Here is a 22,561-nt window from a genome sequence, read left to right on the forward strand (position 1 = left end):
TGGGTGTGTGTGTGTGTGTGAGAGAGAGAAAGAGAGAGAGAGAGTGGTTGGTGAGGTCACCTGGTTCAAAATCATGCTACTGCAAATAGAGCTGCTGATTGAATGACAGGTGTGTGACAGGCAACAACATTTGCATTCGTTTTACAACATTCGTTTTATTTCTTGGGATAAAAAAATCTGGAAGTCATGATTTTAAAAAGACTGGAAACAAACGTCAGCGATAGAGTTTATCGTTCACATACCACGCATGTAGTTTTGGTTGAGTAGTCTCTTTTTACGTGTCACCGTCCTGGGGTAGAAAGAATGTGATCCAAATCAGCAAAAATAGATTTAAGTACACTTTAACAACCCCGATGTTGTATTACATAAAGGATTAAGGATAAAGATTTATTACATCCAACTAAGCAAAATTAAAAAATATTATTATAATATTATTATAATTAAAATATTAGCAAAAAAAAGTGTGAGGTTTTATAAACGAAACAGTAACTCTCATCCATGTGTATACCTTTCTTTAATGAAAGAGCCCGCAGTCAGAACAGTTAATATGCTGCAGCATTGTGAATGAATCCTCCACAAGTCTTCTCCCTATCTGCATTGCGCTGTTGCATTAGACCTCACTGTTGTATCTATATGCTCTCTGGAACTGATCCAGAGTGGACTCAGTGGCCCCCATCAGCGCATTCATTCAAAGGTCAAACGGCCACCTATCCCCAAAGCGGCACCAGCAATCACTGAGCGCTCGGAGAGATGGACGGCGACCAACATTCAGCGCGTTCTCTGACAGATCATGCAAGAGTCCCGCGGCGTAACACAAATCCTCCGGCACAGCTATAGAGGTTGAGAGCAGCCCCAGGGGCCCGTCGGTGCAGCTGGCAAAGGTGCGTCCATGATGGGTGATGAGAGGCAACATCGTCGGGTCTGTTAGGAGAGATTATGAGGGAGATTATTTCATAGTGTTTCTAGTTTAAACCTCAATGAATGTAACGATCAGACGCACGCAGGAGCATACAGTAGCTTTATTAATAACACTACAACTGCCAGCTGTTTTGATCCAGTACTGTGCAGTTACTGATGAATTTGGAATCTCATACAGTGTGTTCGCATGCTTAAAACACACTTCTCCAATATGTAATTATTTAGTTCCCTAACATTTTAGGTTATAATTGAAGCATGCGTTAACCACTTTGCAGTATATAGAGCCAGTCAGTTAAAAAAAACCCTAAGTATCCCAAATCAAGTTCATATATTTAGTGCCAAATTACAACAACAGTCATCTCAGGTGCTTTATATTGTCAGCTAGAGACCCTACAATCATATGGAGAAATCCCCAACAGTCAAACGACATGCTTTGAGCAAACACTTGGCAACAGTGGGACGTAATAACTCCCCTTTAACAGAAAGAAACCTCTGGAAGAATCGGGCTCAGGGAGGGGAATCTACCTTCACAGTCAACCCTGTGAAGGTAAGACTATCTTTAAGCTTGTACCAACACTCGGATTGGTGGACTCAAGAGAAAGGCTCAAGCCGTGGAAGTGAGGCCAGAGGTGAGCTTCCACTGTGAACCAATAAACTTGCCTTTGTAAATGTACAGATTTACCCACAAATAAGTCACACCAAGCCACACAGGGTTACACACTTACAGACAAGATCACTGCAGATCAGATCCCAGGGAACAAAAAAAAGGCAGTTTGAGATGGCAGTCTTTATGCAGTGGCTAACGAGCTGCAACACATCTCAGCTATGGCAATAAGGCAGAAAGGATGAGAAAAAGCCCTCAAACATTAGGAGAGCTGCTAGAGGGAGTGACTGTAACACTACCAAAGCAAACATCATAGCCTTCTTAGCATAAAACCATGCTGCTTATCGTCACCTCACTTCTTAACCTTCATCAGCTTTATCCCTCTGTAGTTACTACATCTCTGCTTGAAAAGACTGTGTTTTTCAAGCTGGTAAAAAAGTCAATTGACCAGCCCAGCTTTTGCAGCTTTTGCAGCTATAACAGCTTCAGTTCTTCTGGAAAGGCTTTCCACAAGGTTTACGGCTGTTTTATGAGAATTTCTGACCATTCTGCCTGAGGTACATTTGTGAGGTCACACACTGGCCCACAGTTTCCGCTCCAATTCACCCCAAAGGTGTTCAATTAGGCTGAGGTCAGAACTCTGTGATGGCCAGTCAAGTTACCTCAAAAGATCTCATTCATGTCTTTATGGACCTTTCTTTGATGCACTGGTGTGCAGTGATGTTGGAATAAGAAAGGGCAATCCCCAAACTGTTCCCAAAGACTCCTGAAAAACAACCCCACACCATAATCCCTCCTCCACTAACTTTACATTTGGCACAGTACAGTCATATAAGTTTTCTTTTAAATTTAACCTTTAATTACACAGGTAGTCAGTGTGTTTTAAGCACAAATAATGTACTGGGATATGAGAAACATGCAAACACACTGTATGTAATGCCATGTTTGTGCAACAGGTAGTCCCATTGAAACTCAACGAGACAGTGATGATTTCACCAAAACATTTGTACGTCTTTTGAAAAGCACAGTGTTTAGTGATTGACTAAACTGTTTGCGTAACATGTACTCTGTTAAATAATAAGGCAGTAAACCAGTAATAGATTTATAGATAAAGTGATACCAATGAACCATCCTGTGTAAGGCCATTGAGGACAAGTCAACCAGAAAATATAGAGTACAGTGGTGTGTTAAAGGTTTACAGCCTGTTGTAAATCTTAATGCTCCATGATAGACAGAATCCAACAGATGAAGAGAGTGAGCAGAGGCATTCATGTAAATTACGTCACCGCAATAGGAGGAGGGGTAGAGAGGTGGCAGCAACTTATGGTGAAAAAGAGACATGATCCGTTTCTGAAAAAGAACCCTAACTTCAGCCTTAGTTTCTTTAATACATGGTTGATGTGTGGCTTAAAGGAAAAAATGTCATCAATCACAATACCTAGGTATTTGTATGAGGTGCCTCAGTACAGTTCTCCTGGCAACCGCCAGACCCAGACTTGTCCATCAAATTACACGATGGAGAAGCTTGATTCGTCACTGTAGAGAACAGATCTCCACTGCTGTAGGGTCCAGTGGTGGCACACTTTACACCACTACATCCAACACTTTGCTCTTGGTAATGTAATGCTGGGATGCAGCTGCTTGGCTGTGGAAACCCATTCCATGAAGATCTTTTGAGCTGATCTGAAGGCCACATGAAGTTTGGAGCTCTGTAGTGATTGACTTTACAGGAAGTTGGCAACCCCACTTAATGCCTCGGTATCTGCTGACCCTGCTCTGTGTATTTACCACTTGTTAGTAAATACTTTGGGCAATACAGTGTATGTCATCTAGACCAACCACCTTTCCACTCTTCATCCTCTGTCCCCACTGTCTCCTTACCAATCCTCTGCACCTCCTCATTCAGTAGCTTTCTTTCTGTCCTGCTCTTTCTCTCCCTCTCGCTTTCTTAATTAATCAGTTCCTCAGAGTGTTCCTTCCATCTTCTAAACACGCTCTCCTTATTTGTTAGACTAGAAAGAAAGTATTTCTTATTTGTAAGTTGAACATACGGATAGCATTAAACTGTACTTTGACATCCACTCGTTTCTCTCTCCTTGTTATTATGATGTCATGATGTCACATTCAAATACTCATCAGAAAACCTTAAAACATGAGAAATCTGACTGAGAAGGGAATGATCCTTAAAACCAAGACAATTGAAAATGTATTGGCCCATAGCGTAGCCTCAGCCTTTACATTTGGATAACTTTGGAAAGTATTTAAACACTGCAATCGCAATTTTAGTGTACAATATGTGTTTGGTGGGATTTATTCAAATAAATATATATTAAAGATACATTTATTGAGATCTCTCTTGAAAACCAAATCACATCAATGAAAGCGTTGACACTTTTCCATTATAAGGTCAAGGTTTTGACCAAGTTTATCGCTTTTCCTACGAACGGTGCCGTGTTCACGATAGTTTTGAACACATCGTCATCGCTTCGTTTGCGTTTTGTCAGAAAAGCAGCTCTGCGATTGGACAAGCTAACTCTTAAGAAGAGCCATACCCCTCCTCCTCTTTCTGTGGGAATCCCCTCAACAACGTGTTTGGTTCGCAGAAAAATATTTTGACTTGTCGGCGGTTTTGACTCTCTGCAGTCACCTGTGACTCACCAGTGGGACGCTTAAGGTACCCGAGTGGTCGTACATGCCTCATACACTAAAGCAAATCCCCGAGAGTGACATTTATACGACGGGGAAGTTTTTACGACAGTTTCGCTAGCTAACGTTTAACCGAACGTCACGCTAGCGTAACTAGCTAGTCATGCTAACGCAGTTCGGCAACCTCAACCTATAAATGTCAGTCGGGCTGTGGATGCACAGTGTTTATTTACTTCGGGGTACGTTTTGACTCGAAATTAGTGTGTACGCGGTGTTATTACTGTTGAGACGTCGACACGGTGGCCATACGTGAAACGACGAGCTAGCTTCATTCAATTAAAAAGTCGGCCTACTACTGGAAGGTAGCTAATCATAGTGGCTGTTTGGGCCGCAAAGGCAGAAGTTGGCCTAGTCTTTAAATGATCTTTAAAAGCGCTATTAAGGAACAATTCTCTTATTATTCTTGCTTTTATAAAATCTATTTATTTTTAAGCTAACCGTAGTTGACTTGGCTAGTCAGCAGCTCTTCGAGTCAAAGGTCTGCTTGTTTTGAACTCATTTCCTGTGCGCAGAAACTGTTTTTACGGCGATCTTTGTTTACGACTGCTTTTCTCTGCTCTTTCTACGGCTTTTGTTTTTCTTTTTTTCGACCACAACAAATAAATAAATGCATAATAACAATAATAAAGCGAAAGTGTTGTGGTTTTTTTTTTTCTAAAAAAGTCGAACGAATGCTATATTTAGTTTGTTTTCATTAAAATTGTGGGAAAACTATTAAATTAAGACTTTGTAGGAGATGTGAGTTGTTGCATACCTCCATTAACTTAATCTCCCGTGCTCATTTCCTGTTGATATCCACAGCCTGCCTGCTTCACCACTGGGAAAGGAGGGGGAGAAACTATGGCAGAGCAGGGCTTTGAGGATTTACAGCTGAGCCAGAATCTACCCTTCAGCCAGGATTCATTTAAAGAGCTGTGGGACCAGCTACCGTGAGTAAAGTCTTCATTCCAGATTCCATTAATTTTATTATTATTATTTTTTTAAATGCAATTATTACTCCTACAGTGTGGCTGAATCTCTGTCTGTCAGTTTGGACACTATTTCAGCTGTGAACAGCAGTACAACAGGTCACGATGAAACCTGGAGGCCAGATGGCACCATGGATATGTTTCAGGTGTGATTACCCGACCTTATGCAGAATAGCATCTTTAAAGATTTGTCGAGATTCCTGTGACTTCAACATGCATGTTTATTCTTGGAAGCAAACTGACTTCCCTTTGTCTGTTTTCAGCTGATCAATGATCAGCAATTAGCTGAACACTTCGATGAAAAGCTCTTTGAGCTGCCAAATGATGCTTTGCAAAAAGATGGTGTTACACCTCCAGCCTCCACTGTTCCAGTCACAACAGATTACCCTGGTGAATGTGGGTTTCAGCTCAGATTCCAAAAGTCTGGAACGGCAAAATCGGTGACCTCAACTGTAAGTTATGGTTCATCTGACCTCGGAAAATCTTATAACTGTACTTGTGTTTTTTTTTGTTTTGTTTTTTCTTAAACAGGATGATAAATGTTATTTGTCTTACATCTGTTTTAATTGGTATAAAACAAACGACCAGAAATTTCACCAGGAATTTTAATATGATGGGCATTTTAACTGAATCCAAGTAATTAAACCAAGACGCATTATATATGTAAAGTTTGAAGGTGCTCTCAATCGATTATTCTGCAACCAAACATGACATGGAGCAGAAAGCTGCTTTCTGAGGCTTTCCTCACAGATAAAGAAGACTTTGAGAGCTGCTTTTAGTTTAGGCAGCAGTTGCTGAACTTAGTTTTGTGTGGGGTTTTTTTTTTTTTTTTTTTGAATGCAGAAGGGCATATTTTATTTGTTTTATAACTGTTTTAATTTAATAAAACAAGTTAAACTCTCATATAGAGTTTAAAATGTGGAGGCTTGTTAATGAAAAGGTCTTAAATTGGTAAAGTCACTGCTTTTAAGTTATCCCTTGATTTTAAGATGAAGAAAAAAACATCTTACCTTTTTTTTATTAAAAATCCATTCTTTGGTATCGGTCATTGTGCCATTCATGTGGAATCTTTTTCATTGTGACGATTCGCTGAAATTTAACTTCCACAGTCAGTTGCTGCATTTGAAGAGCCAATAGTGTTGAAGTTTTCAGTGACTCACCATGTAGTGCAATGTGGTTGGCTAGCTCAGTTAAAGTTAGGGTGCTCTGCAGTGTAATCCCCCGCCACCCCCACCACTTGCTCTGGTCTGCAGGAGAAGGGCCTTCTGCTTGCAAAGCACTGCTCTGACATGACGGGACATGTTCCTGCACCCTCAGAACAGAAAGGGTTAAAATTTTATTCTGGTTCATTTTGCTTTGCTGCTTAGAAAAGTTAATGTATTTAATTTTGGATTATTTTGTTTTAGAGTCGAAAGACTAGTTCAGGGGTCAGCAACCTTTAACACCGAAAGAGCCATTTGGAGTCTGTTTCCACGCAAAAGAAAACACTGCGAGCCGCAAATACTTTTTGACATCTAAAATGAAGATAAAACTGTATATAATGTTTTTTACCTTTATGCTTTGTGTGAACAACTAAGGTGTGTTGCTTATGAAATCCATGAAGTGCTACAGAGAAAGGTCATGTCCAAATTCATGGGCTGGATCCTCCTGAGGACCCAGCCTTCGTGGTCTACGTGGGCCGGGTCCTCAGAAGGTCGGGTAGGCCGGAAGTAAACAGTTGGGGAAATTGGACGGTCTAGCCTCCTGATTAGCGTCACCGCTGTCTCGGTGGAGTTTAATAAACTCAGCCGTCTGCTCCTTGCTATCTAAAATATAACAGGATGCTGGCATAAATTCTCGACCGTCTCATACTTCTGTTTAATCAGTTTTCTGTTTTGACGTTTAGTCAGCTGTGTGAAAACCAAGGAGGAACCCACCCGGGGGATTAATAAAGTTTTATTTTATCTAATCTAATAACTTTAATCTCAGCCAAACCGATTTACTCACAAACAAACAAAACACATTTTTAGGTTGTCTAAGTGACTTATGTATTACGTTTAACCCGAGTAGCGAAAGTCCGCGGCGATCTGAAAATGATGTGCCGGGAGTTGTGCCGTTCTCGGTGGCTTCAGTGGCCCTCGAGCTCCCGGCTAGCTATCGAGCTGGTGGGTAGCAGACGTCTCCGAAAACGTCGAAGCACTTTTGCAAATATGCGATATCTTGATAAACCGAGCAGATATTTGATGTTTACACAGCTACTTTCTCGCCTGAAAATATGTTAAAAGTTTATTTTGTGACCCAGAAAGATTAGTATGAGTAATTTTAAAACTTAGTAGCGGCTGCCATTATTGGAAACTGGAGTTTGGCTGGGCCGCGCTATGAATTCTGGGATATGGTAGGCCACGAAGGACACACCCGATCCATCCTTCAAATTCGGGGAAAAGGAGGACTCATTTGTCGGAGGAGTCTACGAATCTGGACAGCCTTCGGCGCGTCGCTGTGACGTAATCGGTCTACAAATGCGGCCTCAGGAGGATGCAGCCCATGAATTTGGACACGACCAAAGTTACATTTTATTTATGTAATTAACACATTTTGAACTTTTAAAGAAATATAACAAAAGGAAAGCTGAACTAAAATGATCCATGTAGCAAAGAAAAACTGTTGTGAGCCGCCACCCTTATATCGCCTTTGGGCTTTTGGAGCCTTAAAAAAATAATTGGGGGGGGGGAGCACTATGCTGCTAAAAAATGAAAAATAGATATTTGCAAAATTCTGCCTAAATATGTATTTTACCTGGTTAATGTGTGTGGCGGGGCGTGGTCTGCAGTGCCGCTGCAGGGAGGCGGATGCACCTGAGCGGCACCCGCAATCACGCCTCGCCGCTTTTACATCTGTGCTATCTATGCTGTTGTGTTGGTGTGTGTCGGGCTGTGAGCTGAAAAGCTACAGCCGCCTGTATACGTCAGCAACTGTGTGTGAAAAGTGGTCGATAAAGAGATGCTGAAAAGCGTTTTCATGCAAACATCGTCGGGTCTGCTGTGATACGTTTACAGTGGGACTTCTGCTCCTGAACCTCTGCGCACAGCGTCTGCAAATCGGGGCTGTGCGAAGTCACTTTCATCTTTACGCAGGACTGTAAGCTGTCATCTGTGAGGCGTGAGCGGTGTTTGTTTTAGAATAGCTGCTGACAATGTGGATCCGAAGATTCATAACTGGCCTACCTGGGGTTGAAAGTCTCGATAAATGCACGGCGTTTCGGCGGGTACACCGGCCTCTGCGAGTGCGACTCTTATTTTGAGCAATGAAAAAATAATAGAATATAATTTTATTTTTTTTATTTCAATATCACAATCTTCCAATTTAGAACTACAAAAAAGAACTAACATAAATAAAATACACTTCAGCTAAATACTTCTAATTTATTTTCCCAAACCACGCGGAGCCGCACCATAAGGACTAAAGAGCCGCAGGTTGCCGACCCCTGGACTAGTTGAACAATTTGGCTCTGTTTGAGATTAAAGATTTAAACAATTTTTTGGGGTCTTTGGTGAGCATTTGAATCAAAAAATGTTATTAACAAAACTTTTTATTTTTATTTTTTTCTGAAGTACTCAGAGGTGCTCAACAAACTGTACTGTCAGCTGGCAAAGACCAGTCCCATTGAGGTGCTGGTGAGCAAGGAGCCTCCTCAGGGTGCTGTACTCAGGGCTACTGCCGTGTACAAGAAGACGGAGCACGTGGCTGATGTTGTTCGCAGATGTCCCCATCACCAGAACGAGGACCGTAAGGGACACTTTACAGCATTTTTTGGGGGGGAGGGAAAAAAAGCAAATTGGTTGAAATAATATGACTGTGAGCAGAAGAGTTGGAGGTGGATTGAAGGGATGCATTGAATCTGAACATTAAGGATGATGCCAAGACAACAATGTGGCAAATTTCAAATTATTTAGGAGTCCAAAAAAAACCCTTCATTTATTACAAACGAGCCTTTGCAATTGTCATCACACAATATTTAAATAATTAACTAATGCAAAACTAACACAGACTACACAGTAAATGTAGTCTTGCCTAACTGTTGGTGCATCCCTGACTATTTCAATTTGTTTTAATCTGTAGTCTATTCAGCTGTGGAGCATCGCAGCCATCTGATCAGAGTGGAGGGCAATCAGAGGGCTCAGTATTTTGAAGATCTACACACAAAGAGACAGAGTGTGACTGTACCATATGAGCCTCCACAGGTATGACTGCCCAACTGTGTTCACTCTGAAGTGCACATCTCCGCTTTTTCTACACAACTTTGATTTGTACCCATTCATGTTTCCTCCATCGGTCTCATTAAATTTGTCAGTGGATGGATGAAGTGCTGCAAGAGCTCCAGACATTTTTCTTCTCCACATGAACACACCCCCACACAGTTCAGGGAAGGGGTACGATTTACACATAGGTTGAATGCGTTCACTTTTATACAGGTGTGCATTTCTTCAGTGGAGTTTCATACAGATAACATATAATAATCAATCATCCAAAAAAGAGACTTCATTTTTATGATCTTGCGATAACTTGATATATAATAAGTTGTACTTTTATAATATAAAAAATGTAGTCTTTCTTTTTTTACTTTGGAAAGAACGGCGCAGAAAAGGTTTTTTTTTTTTTGTTTTTTTTTTTCTTGGATGTGTATCATATTACCTTTTAACTGTAGTTGCGTGAGCCAGCAGTACATTTTAATATTTATGCTTTTCCTGTTTCAGTTGGGCTCAGAGATGACCACTATCCTGCTGAGCTTCATGTGCAACAGCTCCTGCATGGGCGGGATGAACCGCAGACCTATCCTCACCATCCTGACCCTGGAGACTCCAGAGTAAGTCAGTTTTCTCTCTCGTGTGGCCAGAAGCGCAGCACAAACCATTTCTATGGTGATGTTGTTTAACAGGTCATCTTGGTTTTTGGCCTATTTTATCTTTAGAACTGCTCAAGAAAAGTCTCATCTTGCAGTTTGTTTGTGCAGCACAGAAAAGCCGTTTGACCCTTACTGCATTGCATGTGCTTCTCTAGGGGGCTGGTTTTGGGCCGGAGGTGCTTCGAGGTGCGCGTCTGCGCTTGTCCAGGCAGGGACCGTAAAACTGAGGAGGACAATAAACAGAAGAAGGAGAGCGGCACCAAAGAGACGAAAAAACGAAGTACGTTTATGCTGGTTTCAGTTTTTGTTTAGTTTTCTTCCTGACCTCACTGATTTATTTATTTATATCTCCTAACCAGAGAGCGCACCACCTCCTGACACCACATCCACAAAGAAATCCAAATGTACCTCCAGTGCTGAGGAGGACGACAAGGAGGTTTTTCTCCTCCCTGTAAGTAAATATGCATACAAGTACACTGAAATTCTCTCTCAGCCTTTCAATTTCATGACTTTCCTCTAATTTCTGCCGCAGGTTCGTGGGCGTGAGCGTTACGAGATGTTGAAGAAGATCAATGACGGTTTGGAGCTGCTTGACAAGGACAGGTAGGAGGCACCCTGGAAACTTTTATTGGATATGACAGCAGCTACTGTAGACTGACAACAACAGGGAGTCGGTCTCAGCTGGTTCCAGTTGTCAGGTGTGCCTTTGGCCTTTACTGTAGTAGAATTTATCCTGTTTTCATCAAAACCTGGAGTCTCCTAATCCTGACACTAGAGGTCGCTGTGTGTGGTTGTTAACCATGCTGCACAGCCTGTAAACTGAAGCACATACCAGCATAGCTCCACATTACGTATTGTTTATGATGATCACACTATAGCGAAACATAGCTTTTGTAATAAATTAGCCGTGTCGTCTTGATGGTCCGGGTGTCTGTTTTTCATGTTGTATGAAAACAAAGTTGACCCTCTGGTTTCACATTGTTTGATGTGAGCACTTTTAAACTACTGTAAACGTGGCATTGCTACAACGTAGGGTGAATCCCAGTATTATATCAGGTGTGTAAGTATAGGGTGACAACCCGTGTCCACGGTTAATGTAGAGATCAGAAATGGCTGCATGAGGGCTCTAATTTAAAACAAACTCCTTACAGGCAGCAACTTCAGGGTTATACAGATGCAGCTCAGTGCTTTGAGATGAAAACAAAAATGAAGCATCCAGTGTTGAATACCCAAAGGTAGCATAGAGTAAATTAACATGGGCTATTTAATTGGCCATGCCATGGTTTTGTGTTTGTGCTACCTGTAACCTTTTGGGTATTCAAAGTGGAAGTTATGCTTTCGGTTTAGCAGCTTGGATGAGTGCACTGGGATGTACATTGGTCCTAAATATGTTGCATCATTTTATAACCCTGCTTTCTCTCTGCAGCAAAAGCAAGTCAAAGGTCTCAGTGAAGCATGAGGTTCCTGTGCCCTCCAGTGGAAAGAGGCTGCTGCAGAGAGGAGAGAGGAGTGACAGCGACTAAGATGCCCATCACCTCAATTTCGAAAGCAAACGTCACGTTTTTGTCTCAGCCTTCAGGTTTCTTTCAGGTTTCAGGTTTCAGGTTGCCATCCTGCCTCAGTTAAACGGTTCCTGAAACTGTACTGCCTGATCAGTCACTGTAGACTGACATACTCTTGTGTTCAGTTATGTTTTTCTTTTCTTTTTTAAAAAAAAAAGTTTTTGAAAAAAACAACCCTATGTTGGTAATTGGGTTAGAGCCGTTCAGCATGAGATTAAGAATGATCCTTGTCATAACGAGTCACTGCCATTTATTTAAATAAAGTTCAAAGCTAGGCTTGGAAAACTTGAATGGAATTTGCCTCTGATGTTGCTGTATTACTGTGCCACAGTCCTGTCGCACAATGTCATTTTAAAAAAAAATATATATATATATTTTTTGCATGATTGTCTGGGAAATGCAACCACCTCTGCGCAACCTTGATTCATATGCAATATGTAATCGTGTTTGTGTAAAACAGAACTAACCCATGGTATTAACTGATCATTCTTTAGTGGGGCTTTTTTTATTTTTTTATTTTATTTTTTTAAATAAATGCAGATGTATCAGTTTTCACCGTCACTCTTTTTGTTTCGCCTGTTGTTGGGAACATTTACTTTTAGTTATCAGTTAGATTTGGTAGATGAGGGGCTGGCTGGATCATCCCCTGAACTAACAGTCTTTTAGTATAGATTTTATTACAGGAAAAAAAAAGACAAGTGTCTGATGTTATAAGTTAGTGTTACTTGAGTAGTCACACAGTAAATAGATGTAATGAGAACAAATTTTTTTTTCTTCTTCCCCTTTTGGACCTTTTTCATAAAAGGAAGTGAATGTGAGTTCTCACGTTTGCATGTAAACGTCATGTTGATGTCCCCGCTGACCAAACAGTTTTTACACTGCCAACAATGTGTTAAAAGGCATTCCTCTTATTGTTTTTGATTATTTGGGGAAAATAGTTTTGTATAAGAGGGTTTCTCTATATTTTTCTGTTATTTTTCACTTTTGTATTGTACTAATTACTTGTAACTTTAAGCTTTAATGTAAAATAAATGCGATAAGGATCACTGTGGTTTTGTGTTCTGTTGGACAGCATAAACAAATATTTTTCTGTGCTTTGCAAGTCTGAATTATAAATGCAAAACTGTTGCTATCTAAAGGCTCCTACAGTTGAATGGAGCCTTGTGACACCAGTCAAATGTGGGGTTTATAACCTGTTTTATTTGCCCGCATCACAAACCGAGAGGTCACAAGAGATGCGTCTGTAGACTGGGTGAGTGGTGAGCCATCAAATATTCACCTTTTAGGCTGTTGTTTTTGATTAGCTGGAGTTTTTAGTCACTTTGTTTTTTATGTTTTTTTTTATTTTTCCTTCTTCTAATACAGTATCAGTCTGGAAGTGTACAGAGCACCAATATGGGGAAGTTGCAGGTGAAATTTTGTATTTTTCTGTGCTGGGGTGAGTATTTGTAGTTTATTTTTAAAAATCTGATCTGTATGTCAGAAAATATTTTGTGATCCAGTGTACAAGGAGACATCAAGTCCAGAATTTTAGGAATATGATAGTTCTTTATTTTCATCATACGTGATAACTGACCAATAATTAATCTATTTGTCAGTTTATTAACCTCCTGAGATTCTGTGTCCTTATGTGGGAACATTACGTTTAGGCTTTTCTGCACCCTGTACTCAATTCTGCGTGGAAACCGATGTTTTAATTGAGCCATAATGCAGACCACTGCTGTTCAGTGCTGTGCTTTAACTTTATAACGCTTAGTTTTTGTAAAATCAAGTTAAACCTGAGGGTTGTCTTCCGATTTACAAACACCACCACCAACAACAACAACAAAAAAAATTAGAAATGAGAAAAATAATTGTTGATGGTCACAAAGCAGGAGATGGATATATAAAAAGTTATGACACCTTTTTCCAAGTGTCAAGGACTGGAATGAGAAACATAATCAAGAAAATCAAAGAGAAAAAAAAGGTACACGATTGACTATTAGCAAGATGGAGGCTAATAATATTGACCCTGATAATTTTGGGGAAATGACAGTAAAACAATAAAATAATGTTAATATAAAAATTACGATGTTTGGAATACTAGTGTTAAAGATTCTATGCACTGTCTAACCACACCTGGAGATATACTTTAAAAATGTTTTAAATAGTGTGGATAATAATTCTGTCCTCATCTGTACTTTAAAACACTTACTTTTTGTTCAAAGATGATACTGAAGTGTGTGTAATAGGACTGGGAGCATGTTTGTGTGAAAGTGTTCTTATGGTCACCATTTAAAGGTATTTTAATCTGAAAATGTTCATGTTTCTTAGATCTCTGTTATTCCACTCACTACACTACATGATATTATAGTCTCTGTAAGCGTAGCGCAAATACAAGATGACGCCAGCGTTGCGAAAACTCTGGAAAAAAAGCTAGTGATGCTTCCTGATTGGTTGACTGATAACTTGGAAAGCCTGTAAAAACAAACAAACAAGCAAACCTTTGCCTGCCGTTTCCTTCCTCAGCTCTGACGTCGATGTACAGCGATGCACAGCGAGAGTATTTCATCCAGCGCAAAAATCTCACCTGGGTTGATGCCCGAAACTACTGTCAGGTACAGGCTAAACCTGAAATTTATGCACTAACGGGCTGAAGCATGAAACTGAGCTATACCACGTCAGTTTTATTCACTAAGGCAGATATGTGAGAGGGGATTCAATATGGAATTTAAAAAAAGGTTGGCGGTGTGGAAATGCAAGTTTGTGGATGCGATAACTCGAGAAGCAACTGACATAGGAGTTTGAAATTGATATCCTGGGTGTATCTACTAAGAATCTCAGTTTGAATCTCAGTGACCGTGAACTCAAGGTCAGAGGTCAAGTTTTCTGAAAATCTTGTGAATGTGATAACTAAAGAACAAGGCAACATAGGATTTTAAAACCATAGGTGTATCTACTAAGAGACAGGTGACCACCAGTGTTTTCCAACGTCTTTTCCTGGTGGTCGTTACTGGGTTTGAGATCATCCTCTGGATCAAACAGACCCTTTTTTATATTTTCCAATTACGGCCTGAATGGATTTGGGTTCCCTTTGATGAAAGGATATCAATACCTACAAAGTAGTGGCAAAGGAAATTTTACTTTTTGTACACTTGTATCACAGGAATAATAGGAACATGACTTGCCTAACATTTGGAAACCTTGGTTATGGATTACACTAGCAGCTGTTTGTTAACTTAGAATAGCCTAAATGCTAGCAACAGGTTTCAGTATGCAAAACTGACGTACCAGGTTATATTTGAAGCAAAACAGTTATTTTAGTTGTGCTTGTGTCAACTATGTGCTTACCTGTGTGTCTAAATGCGGCGGATATATCTTTAGCACAGGTTGTATGTCTGTATCAAACATCATCTTGCAGTTTAGAGCCATGAGCCACATCTGTTGGTATATGTGAGCAATTTTAAACACTGGTCTAAGACTTAAGACAAAATCTACTAGTATATAAATTTGTAGCGCTTTTCCTGTCATTTTTCTCAACTTTATAGATTTAGTTTAATCTAAATTGTTAAAGAAAACCATCTCATAACATGAAATGCTCTCCGGTCTTTGGCCCGTCTGTAAAAGACTGACAGTAGCTTTTTGTGTGTGGCCAGGCCTGCTTCAAAGAGCTGGTGACACTGACTCCAGACAACATTCAGGCCCTTGCCCGGGACATCACCTCTGACCACTGGATTGGTCTTCGCAAGAACTTTAACTTCAAAAACAACTCTATCGACAACTCCACCGGCAACTTAACCAGCACTGTTGCAAGCTACACAGAAAGCTACTTCACCACACACTATATCAACAACAGTGACTCCAGCAGCCCCATTATGAACTGGACTCAGTGGGCCAACGGGGATCCCCTAGCCTTCCAAAACTGGTACCCTGGCTGGCCGCTGCCTAAACCTTCCCCAAAACCTCCCAACAAAACCGTGTGCTGCAGCTGCTCCTGCACATGCCCAGCAAGGCCAACAACACCCATGACTACAAACGCAGAATTCACAACGCCCAACACGACAACAACACAATCAGGACATAATGTGACAAGTTGGAGTGATGACCCGGCTGAAACAACTGAATTCACACCAGACTTCACTGACCAATCTGTTGTTACCGACGAAAGTACAACACACGCAACAAGAACGGAAAACATGACGACCCGAAGAACAACTCCATATTTCACCACAAGTGCACCCTGGACGACCGCTGAGATGCCATTAGCAGCGCAGTGTGAGAAGTCGCCTGTGCAGGAGCCAGAAGAACCTGAAGATGAAGACGACAGTGATGATGAGAATTACATTGAAGACTCGTGTGTGGCCATGCTCAGCTTTGGGCCGTGGATTGAAAAGAGCTGCCTGGAGCGTCTGCCATTTATTTGTTATGAAGGTAGGTCACAAACTGTATGGGTGCACAGATGCAGATACCTGCTAATTTATCACACAAATAAAATACTACAGTTAAAACTAAGGCCACGCTTAATGCTTCCATTTAGGAATTTAGAGGTTCAGTTGCAGCCAGATGCTGTGAGCACTTTAGGTGTGTCTAAACTCAGTGCTGCAAGTAGTGGACGTGAGGACAGGTGAGACCTAGGTGGCGATCTCTGGCTATAATGTACATCACCACGGCCAATCATCTCCACTTTCTTCTTTTGGATTAAACCAAACACCATATCAGTGCAAATAACTCATACCAACAATCAAGCACGGTGGTGGTGGGGTGATGATTCAGCTTGTCATGCAGTCACTGCGTCAAGCTCCTCTGAGCTCCTCTGTATATGAAAGTTTGCTACAGTCAAATATGAAACCATTTGTTTGGCAGCTAAAACTTAACTGAATCTGATTGAGAGCATATAAAGCACTAATCACCTCACTTTGGTGATGATCTAGCCACTTCATCAGATTTAGGTTTATATGATTGACCTTTTTGCAAAATTACATATAACAATCATAGTTGCCTGTTTAGTGTGGTGGGTCAAGACAGGAGTAGGCCTACTAAGCCAGTCAAACACAGGTTAAGACCATAAATTCATGTATTTCTTATATCTAACCTCCTAAGACCTGAACTCCTTCATGGCATGCATTTTTAATTTCTCTTTGCTATTTGGGCTGACTGGGAGTCCTAGGAGGTTAAAGAATAGGAGTAGTTTTATTCTGTCATATTCAGATATATGATGTTTTTATTCATTATAGGCTCAGAACATTGTATCCTAATGTCCACTTTATATTTCCTGCCAAAAAAAGCCCTTGAATATTCCTTATTTGATTTAACTGTAGGTGACTTTATTACACGTAGCGTAAACAATCATTTAGAGGAGGTAAGCTTTATACACCACACATTTTATTTTAGTATCGCCCTCCTCAACTCTTCGGGGCATTTGTCCTTGCCTTCACGTTACTGTCTAAGTAATATTCTTCATCATGTTTTCAAACAGATCGCTTCATGGGACAAGTCAGCGTCACCAATATAACTTTTGAGAGCGCCAACCTGACATGGTTGGTTGCACCGGGCGATATCAGCCATTATCGGGTAGAGGTCGAAGGTCAAAAGGATAACAAAACATGGGTGTTTAACGTCACTGATTTGACCTGTGGCCTCTCCGACCTGACAGCAGGCACCTCCTACTCGGTCCAGGTGTTCCCCGTCAAGTGTAAAAGAGACCTCAACCCAGAGAACGCCACCTTCTACACCAGTGAGTTTCAATGGATGTGAGAAATATAGATTTATTTACTCACCTGTTCGCCTGCTTATAGTTCTGATAATATACCCCGAACAGCATCATGTAAACACCCGGAACAACACTCACGCTTAAGACCACGAATTTGCCGTTATTGCACTACATGGTATATTTTAAGTTTACCCAAAGTTTATGTTTTTCTTTTCTTTATGCTTTCCCCATCTGAGCCTGGTTCAGCCTGACGTTTAAAAAACATAAAAGAGAGAGACACTGATGATATCTGTGTTTTTTTTCAGTACCTAAGGCAGTCACAAACCTGACAGTCAGTTCTGTGGAGAAAAACTCTGTCTTTCTGAGATGGGAAAAACCAGAGGGAAACGTGGATTTCTATCGTCTGACTTACGAGACCACCCCTGTTAAAGTGACAACAGAGACAATAAAGGTTGAGGGTTTGATACCTGGAACCCCCTACAATTTCACTGTCGTCTCGGGAGTCAATGACGCATCTAAGTGGAGCTATGAAGCTCACGTCTCAGCGTATACCAGTGAGTTTTTGCTCATTCTTTGTCGCGTTTACGTCTGTGCTACGCATGTAATATTCATACTGTATCTGTTTTTCTTCTTTTAGTAGCAGGAAGTGTAATATGTGATTGAAACCAGTGAAAGGTGCCGAAAAGCTTGTTTACGCCTAAACGAGGAAGCAGTTTACAGTTTGTCCTTTCTTGCTAACATAACATGAAATTCAAATCAGCAAAGGCAAATGAGAGCCACTGCTGACGTGAAGAGAGGCGCCTGTAAAGTTTTCCTGGTGGATGTGTCTGTTTTGTGCTCATCTGTTTGTTCCTGATTTCAGAGCCTGATAAAGTTTACAACCTGACAGTGTCTGATAACACAAAAGAGTCGATATTGGTCAAATGGGATCGACCTGTGGGAAACTTCACAGATATCCTTGTGGTAGCTAACTACACGAATGGAGCGTATGTATTTGTAGAAATCCAGCCACACTGTATGCACACACATTTTTCTCTAAGCAGAGTTCATGTGAGGACAACGTTTTGCACCCCTTTGATTTATTGATTAACATATAGGAAGTTTGCCAAAAATAAAATAATAATATACACATATGTAGCCTGTTGTGTTGTTTGGTCATTTAGATTCCTTTGCTGTTTGAGTTGCCCAGCTTTTGTTTTTTTGAGAGATCAGCTGCAAAAATGACCTAAATGTTGACTTTAAATGTAAATTTTAATTCCTGTCAATGTTCCATGTATTTCTATTACATGTTTTTGATTGATATACATTGACTTTTTATATTTTCCTCAGTAATTAATCATTGAAATAAATAAACCTTTAAAGTTTTAAAATATAACTCGCTTGGCAAACTGAGAGAATCGTTTTTACGGCGCCTGTCTTTGAGGGCTCAAAGCCCTCCCTCCAAAATTCACGATGAAATAAAAAACCCGTGAAAGAGTTTCAACGGCAATTTCCAAAAATCACGATTTGGTCACTAGACCAACTGGTCACTGTTCGGTGTATGTCTCCTTCTGGACAATGATGCGGTGATAGGTAGCTTCTGATTTTGAGGTTAACTGTCCCATCAGGTCTTCTTATTACAGCTAAATAGATCTTCATGTTCAGCTGGATGAAATGAAGAGTGGAGTTTTGGGTATGAGCTTTAGTAACAGTTTCTCTTTGTGACAGGAGCCTGTTTAATACAACTGTAAAGTCCAATCAGCAGAACGTGACAGTAACAGATCTGCCACCGGCCACACGTATATTCATCTATGTGACCGTGCGGGTCAACAACGACCTGGTGGGAGAAACCAAAATGATCGACAGCTTCACAAGTAACTCTTTCTCATTGTTCAGATTGATTTCATTGTTGATGCACAGAAACAAATAAACGGGAACTGTCCCACGCTACACTGATCGCCTCTAATCTGACTGCTTGTCTGTTTTGTAGCTCCTGGACCGATTTCAAATTTGACTTTGACTACAACTAGTAATTCCCTCACCGCTACCTGGAAGCCTCCTGTTGGTAGCGCTTTAAATTACAGAGTCGAGCGCTGTCTCGACCTTTGTGTAAACGAAACAAGTGTAACAACAAACATCACATTCAAAAATCTGAAGAATGCTGCCAATTACTCTGTGACCGTCTATGCAGTGAGTGGACAATTTACCAGCACGCCAGTGTCCGCCTACAAGTTCACCCGTGAGTCACTTTTGTCATCTTCTGTGGTCAGAGTTGTTTGGTTGCCACCACCAATGTTTACAAGCAGAAATATCTCAATTCTTATTCTAAAAAGCAAATCTGTGAATGATTGTTACGCCACTGAGAAAAAAGATTTCCACGCAGAGCTAAGTTAAAATTCTGATGTCAATGTAAAAAAAAAAAACTTCAGTGGCAGAAACGATCTATTTCATACAAGTCTGATTTATAAAAGCACAAAAACATTACTTCATTACTCTTATGTCAGGCTGACTTGACTGCAAAATAGTAATGAGAAATGGCTTTCTAATTTTCTCCATCTTCTTTGATTTTAGTGCCAAATTCTCCTATTGATCCCAGAGCCACTAGTGTCAGTAATGAAAGCATCACCTTTGCCTGGAATGCACCGAAAAACACATCAACACCCACGTATGGTGTCACACTCAGCTCCAGCTTCTGGGGTCAGAGTTGGAATTATACAACCTCTGACACCACGTTTACATTTCTTAACCTGACATCAGGGACCAACTATGCTTTCAGTGTGTACGCAATCGCTGACAGACAGGAAAGTGCCTCAGTATACTGTGCAAATTTCACAGGTAAGATTTTTAGCTTGGAAGAAAAACTGTTAACAACATGATAGGTGACACTTGGCAGGAGTTAGCTCGTCACTTGCACTTTTTTTGAGCTTTTGTAGTGTTTTATTCTGTTTCCCGTGTGTTTTATTCAACTTTCATTGAAAGTTTCATTTTGTTTTGTGTGCTTTTGCAGTTTTTTTCCCTGTATGCTGGTGTTTTCACAAGTTGCAGTGTGTTTGACCCTTCAGGGCCACTGTAGAAATAATCCTTATTATGGGAAACTGAAGAGAAGAGACTTTAATCAATGATTTGCAAACTTTTCCAAAAAAACATCAAGATTAAAAAAAGCTCTGCCTAAAATCAGTCACGGAAATTGTCCGCCCCTGGATGAGCCTGGTTCTGTTAAAAAGGAGTTTTTCCTTGCCACCATCGCCGAGTGCTTGCTCAGATTTTAGTGAAATAAGAGGAGTCATACTCCTTGACTTCATCATGGATTTTGATTCTCATTAGCTTGCGCAGTACAGAAAATAGTGAGAAGAAAACTGCTGACTTTCTTTCTGTACTTCACACATGATTATGGGCTGGGTCAGGTTTGAACTTCTTTTATTATTGTTCCAACACCAGTATTCACATGAGGTGAAAACTGCATTTAGGTCCCATTTAAAAGCCAACAAGTGTAAGAAGACAGCAAAAGATATTCAAAAGCAAGGAATAGGACAACGTATTTACATCGTTCATTAAGTTTAAATAAGAAAATGCCAAAAATCAGTGTCTGGTGGATAGTCCCTAAGTCTCAGTCACAGATCTGTCGCTGAGTATTAGGGACTTGTGGTTCAGAAGTTTTCTGCTTCCAAGATAAAATAGGCTATTTCTTATTTGATGTTAAAATTTTAAGGAGCTGAACTCAGTTATGGCTTTTGAAAAAGTTACTTGGCCACTTTCTCCATTAGATTTAGACAGCTGTGCTTTCCCCATGAATTGTAAGCGAGTAGCTGTCTAGCCTGGCTGGATTTTTCAACCTCAAAAAGAAGTTCTGAGCCACAGAAAGGAACCGAAAGGAAAAAACATGATTGTGTTTTATGTAACTTTGCTTTTTACTTGACTTTTTTTTTCAAAAGGTGAAATCCAGACTCGAAGTAGAGGACAGATAGAGTTAATATTATCTGATTTGAAATTTGATGATTGCATTTCATACCAGGCCACTTATCAAAACTGGATAAACAGTTCACGGAGACTGGCAGTTTGAAAATCAGCAAATTAAGCCCTCTGGTCAAGTTTTGCAAAATAAAGTAAATAGTAAATAAGTGATTAAAAAAGGAGGTAATAAATGTAAAGGTACTTATTTAGATCTCTTTTTTTTTTACTCAATTTGAACACCAGGCAGTCCCAATTTTTTAACCTAACATGATCGATGATAGATGGATTGGACTCTAGTAAGTTGGAAAAACTACGCTTTGACACCCCAGGAATCAAACCAGAGACCAAGAGATGACCCGCTCTACCTCCTGAGCCACTGCTGCCACATGCACTTTAGTCGTTTCTGGTTTCAGTTAAGATATTTATGTCTTAGATCTAACCCAATAGCGTATCATGAAAACAATTTTAATCACCTTCAGCGACCCAAAATTTCACAAAGAGCAGAGAAATGCTTACAGCCTCTGCTCACCTGCTGGGTGAATGAGGCAAGTTGTGTAAACCACTTTGAGCGCTTAGAAAGTGTAGAAAAGCACTAAATAGCAACCAGTCCGTTTACCGTTTACAGTGAGTGTGAGCTTTTATATGACTGATAGAAAACTCGCTTGGCAGACTGAGAGAAAGAAAAAACAAGATGCTATACGAGCAAAAGGTGACGGCTGCGAAAACATATCGGACCAGCTAGTCCAGGATTTTTATTTTTCTGTCCATAGCTGTATTTATTCCCCCATATGCAATTTTTTACCCATGAATGGAAGCATGCCTTTTTCTTTCTTGTTTGCACATCTCACAGTCTCTGTTCGTTTCCCAGTTCCAGACCTAGAGGAAATCAGCCTGTCGATGCTGTGCTCCTCGTCCGAGGCTCTCCTGTGTGATGAGGAATCAACAAGGGAGGAAGTATTTAATGAGGTGAATCTGTCACCACTTGGACATAAGCAGCATTTTGATTAGCCAAGTGTGCTGAGCTGTGGCTTCGGTGAAAGGTCTCAGCTTTGTGTTTTCAATTGTGCGTTGTTTTAATTGTGTTGTTTCTGTTTGTGCGTTTTGCTACAGCTGGAGAAGAAATTCAAAACGCTGTTGGACGGGCACATCAACTGGGATCTTGAGCCATAAAGGAAACAAGGATAAGCCACTTGGTATTTCCTGCTATTTAGTCATAAAAACTTCAAGGTTGTGCTTCAGTAAAATGTACAGCGACTTTTCTGATCAGAATTGTGATATGTGATTACTATACCTGCAGATATA

General features: G+C 40.5%; 2 protein-coding genes and 1 long non-coding RNA gene across 4 annotated transcripts; 2 read left to right on the forward strand and 1 right to left on the reverse strand.

Moving 5' to 3' along the window:
- Positions 1–3: 3 nt before the first annotated feature.
- On the reverse strand, positions 4–5,111 carry LOC308402327. The gene is made up of 3 exons (XR_013972734.1): positions 4,983–5,111; positions 509–921; positions 4–289 (listed from the first exon to the last, which is right to left on the reverse strand). It is a non-coding gene; the product is annotated as an uncharacterized lncRNA (long non-coding RNA).
- Positions 5,036–12,686, forward strand: tp53 (tumor protein p53). Of its 2 annotated transcripts, none has more exons than XM_080891024.1 (10): positions 5,036–5,157; positions 5,234–5,342; positions 5,460–5,648; positions 8,787–8,961; positions 9,295–9,416; positions 9,930–10,039; positions 10,234–10,358; positions 10,438–10,529; positions 10,611–10,681; positions 11,505–12,686. In XM_080891024.1, the coding sequence occupies exons 1-10, from the start codon at positions 5,069–5,071 to the stop codon at positions 11,599–11,601; spliced, it is 1,179 nt and encodes a 392-aa protein (XP_080747150.1). In that variant the 5' UTR covers positions 5,036–5,068; the 3' UTR covers positions 11,602–12,686. The 2 variants fall into 2 exon arrangements, with proteins under 2 accessions (XP_080747150.1, XP_080747151.1); XM_080891025.1 differs by having other exon boundaries at positions 5,258–5,342.
- A 201-nt stretch (positions 12,687–12,887) lies between these two features.
- LOC308407757 (receptor-type tyrosine-protein phosphatase eta) lies at positions 12,888–22,429 on the forward strand (the record flags this gene model as incomplete). Its single annotated transcript, XM_080899607.1, has 12 exons — positions 12,888–12,892; positions 13,006–13,078; positions 14,149–14,237; positions 15,276–16,050; positions 17,096–17,353; positions 17,635–17,883; positions 18,192–18,315; positions 19,037–19,182; positions 19,299–19,547; positions 19,880–20,143; positions 22,128–22,225; positions 22,370–22,429. The coding sequence occupies exons 2-12, from the start codon at positions 13,036–13,038 to the stop codon at positions 22,427–22,429; spliced, it is 2,355 nt and encodes a 784-aa protein (XP_080755733.1). The 5' UTR covers positions 12,888–12,892; positions 13,006–13,035.
- Between the last annotated feature and the right edge of the window lie 132 nt (positions 22,430–22,561).

The sequence above is a fragment of the Rhamphochromis sp. 'chilingali' genome (assembly GCF_963969265.1).
Source record: "Rhamphochromis sp. 'chilingali' genome assembly, chromosome: 1".
Lineage (NCBI taxonomy): Eukaryota > Metazoa > Chordata > Actinopteri > Cichliformes > Cichlidae > Rhamphochromis > Rhamphochromis sp. 'chilingali'.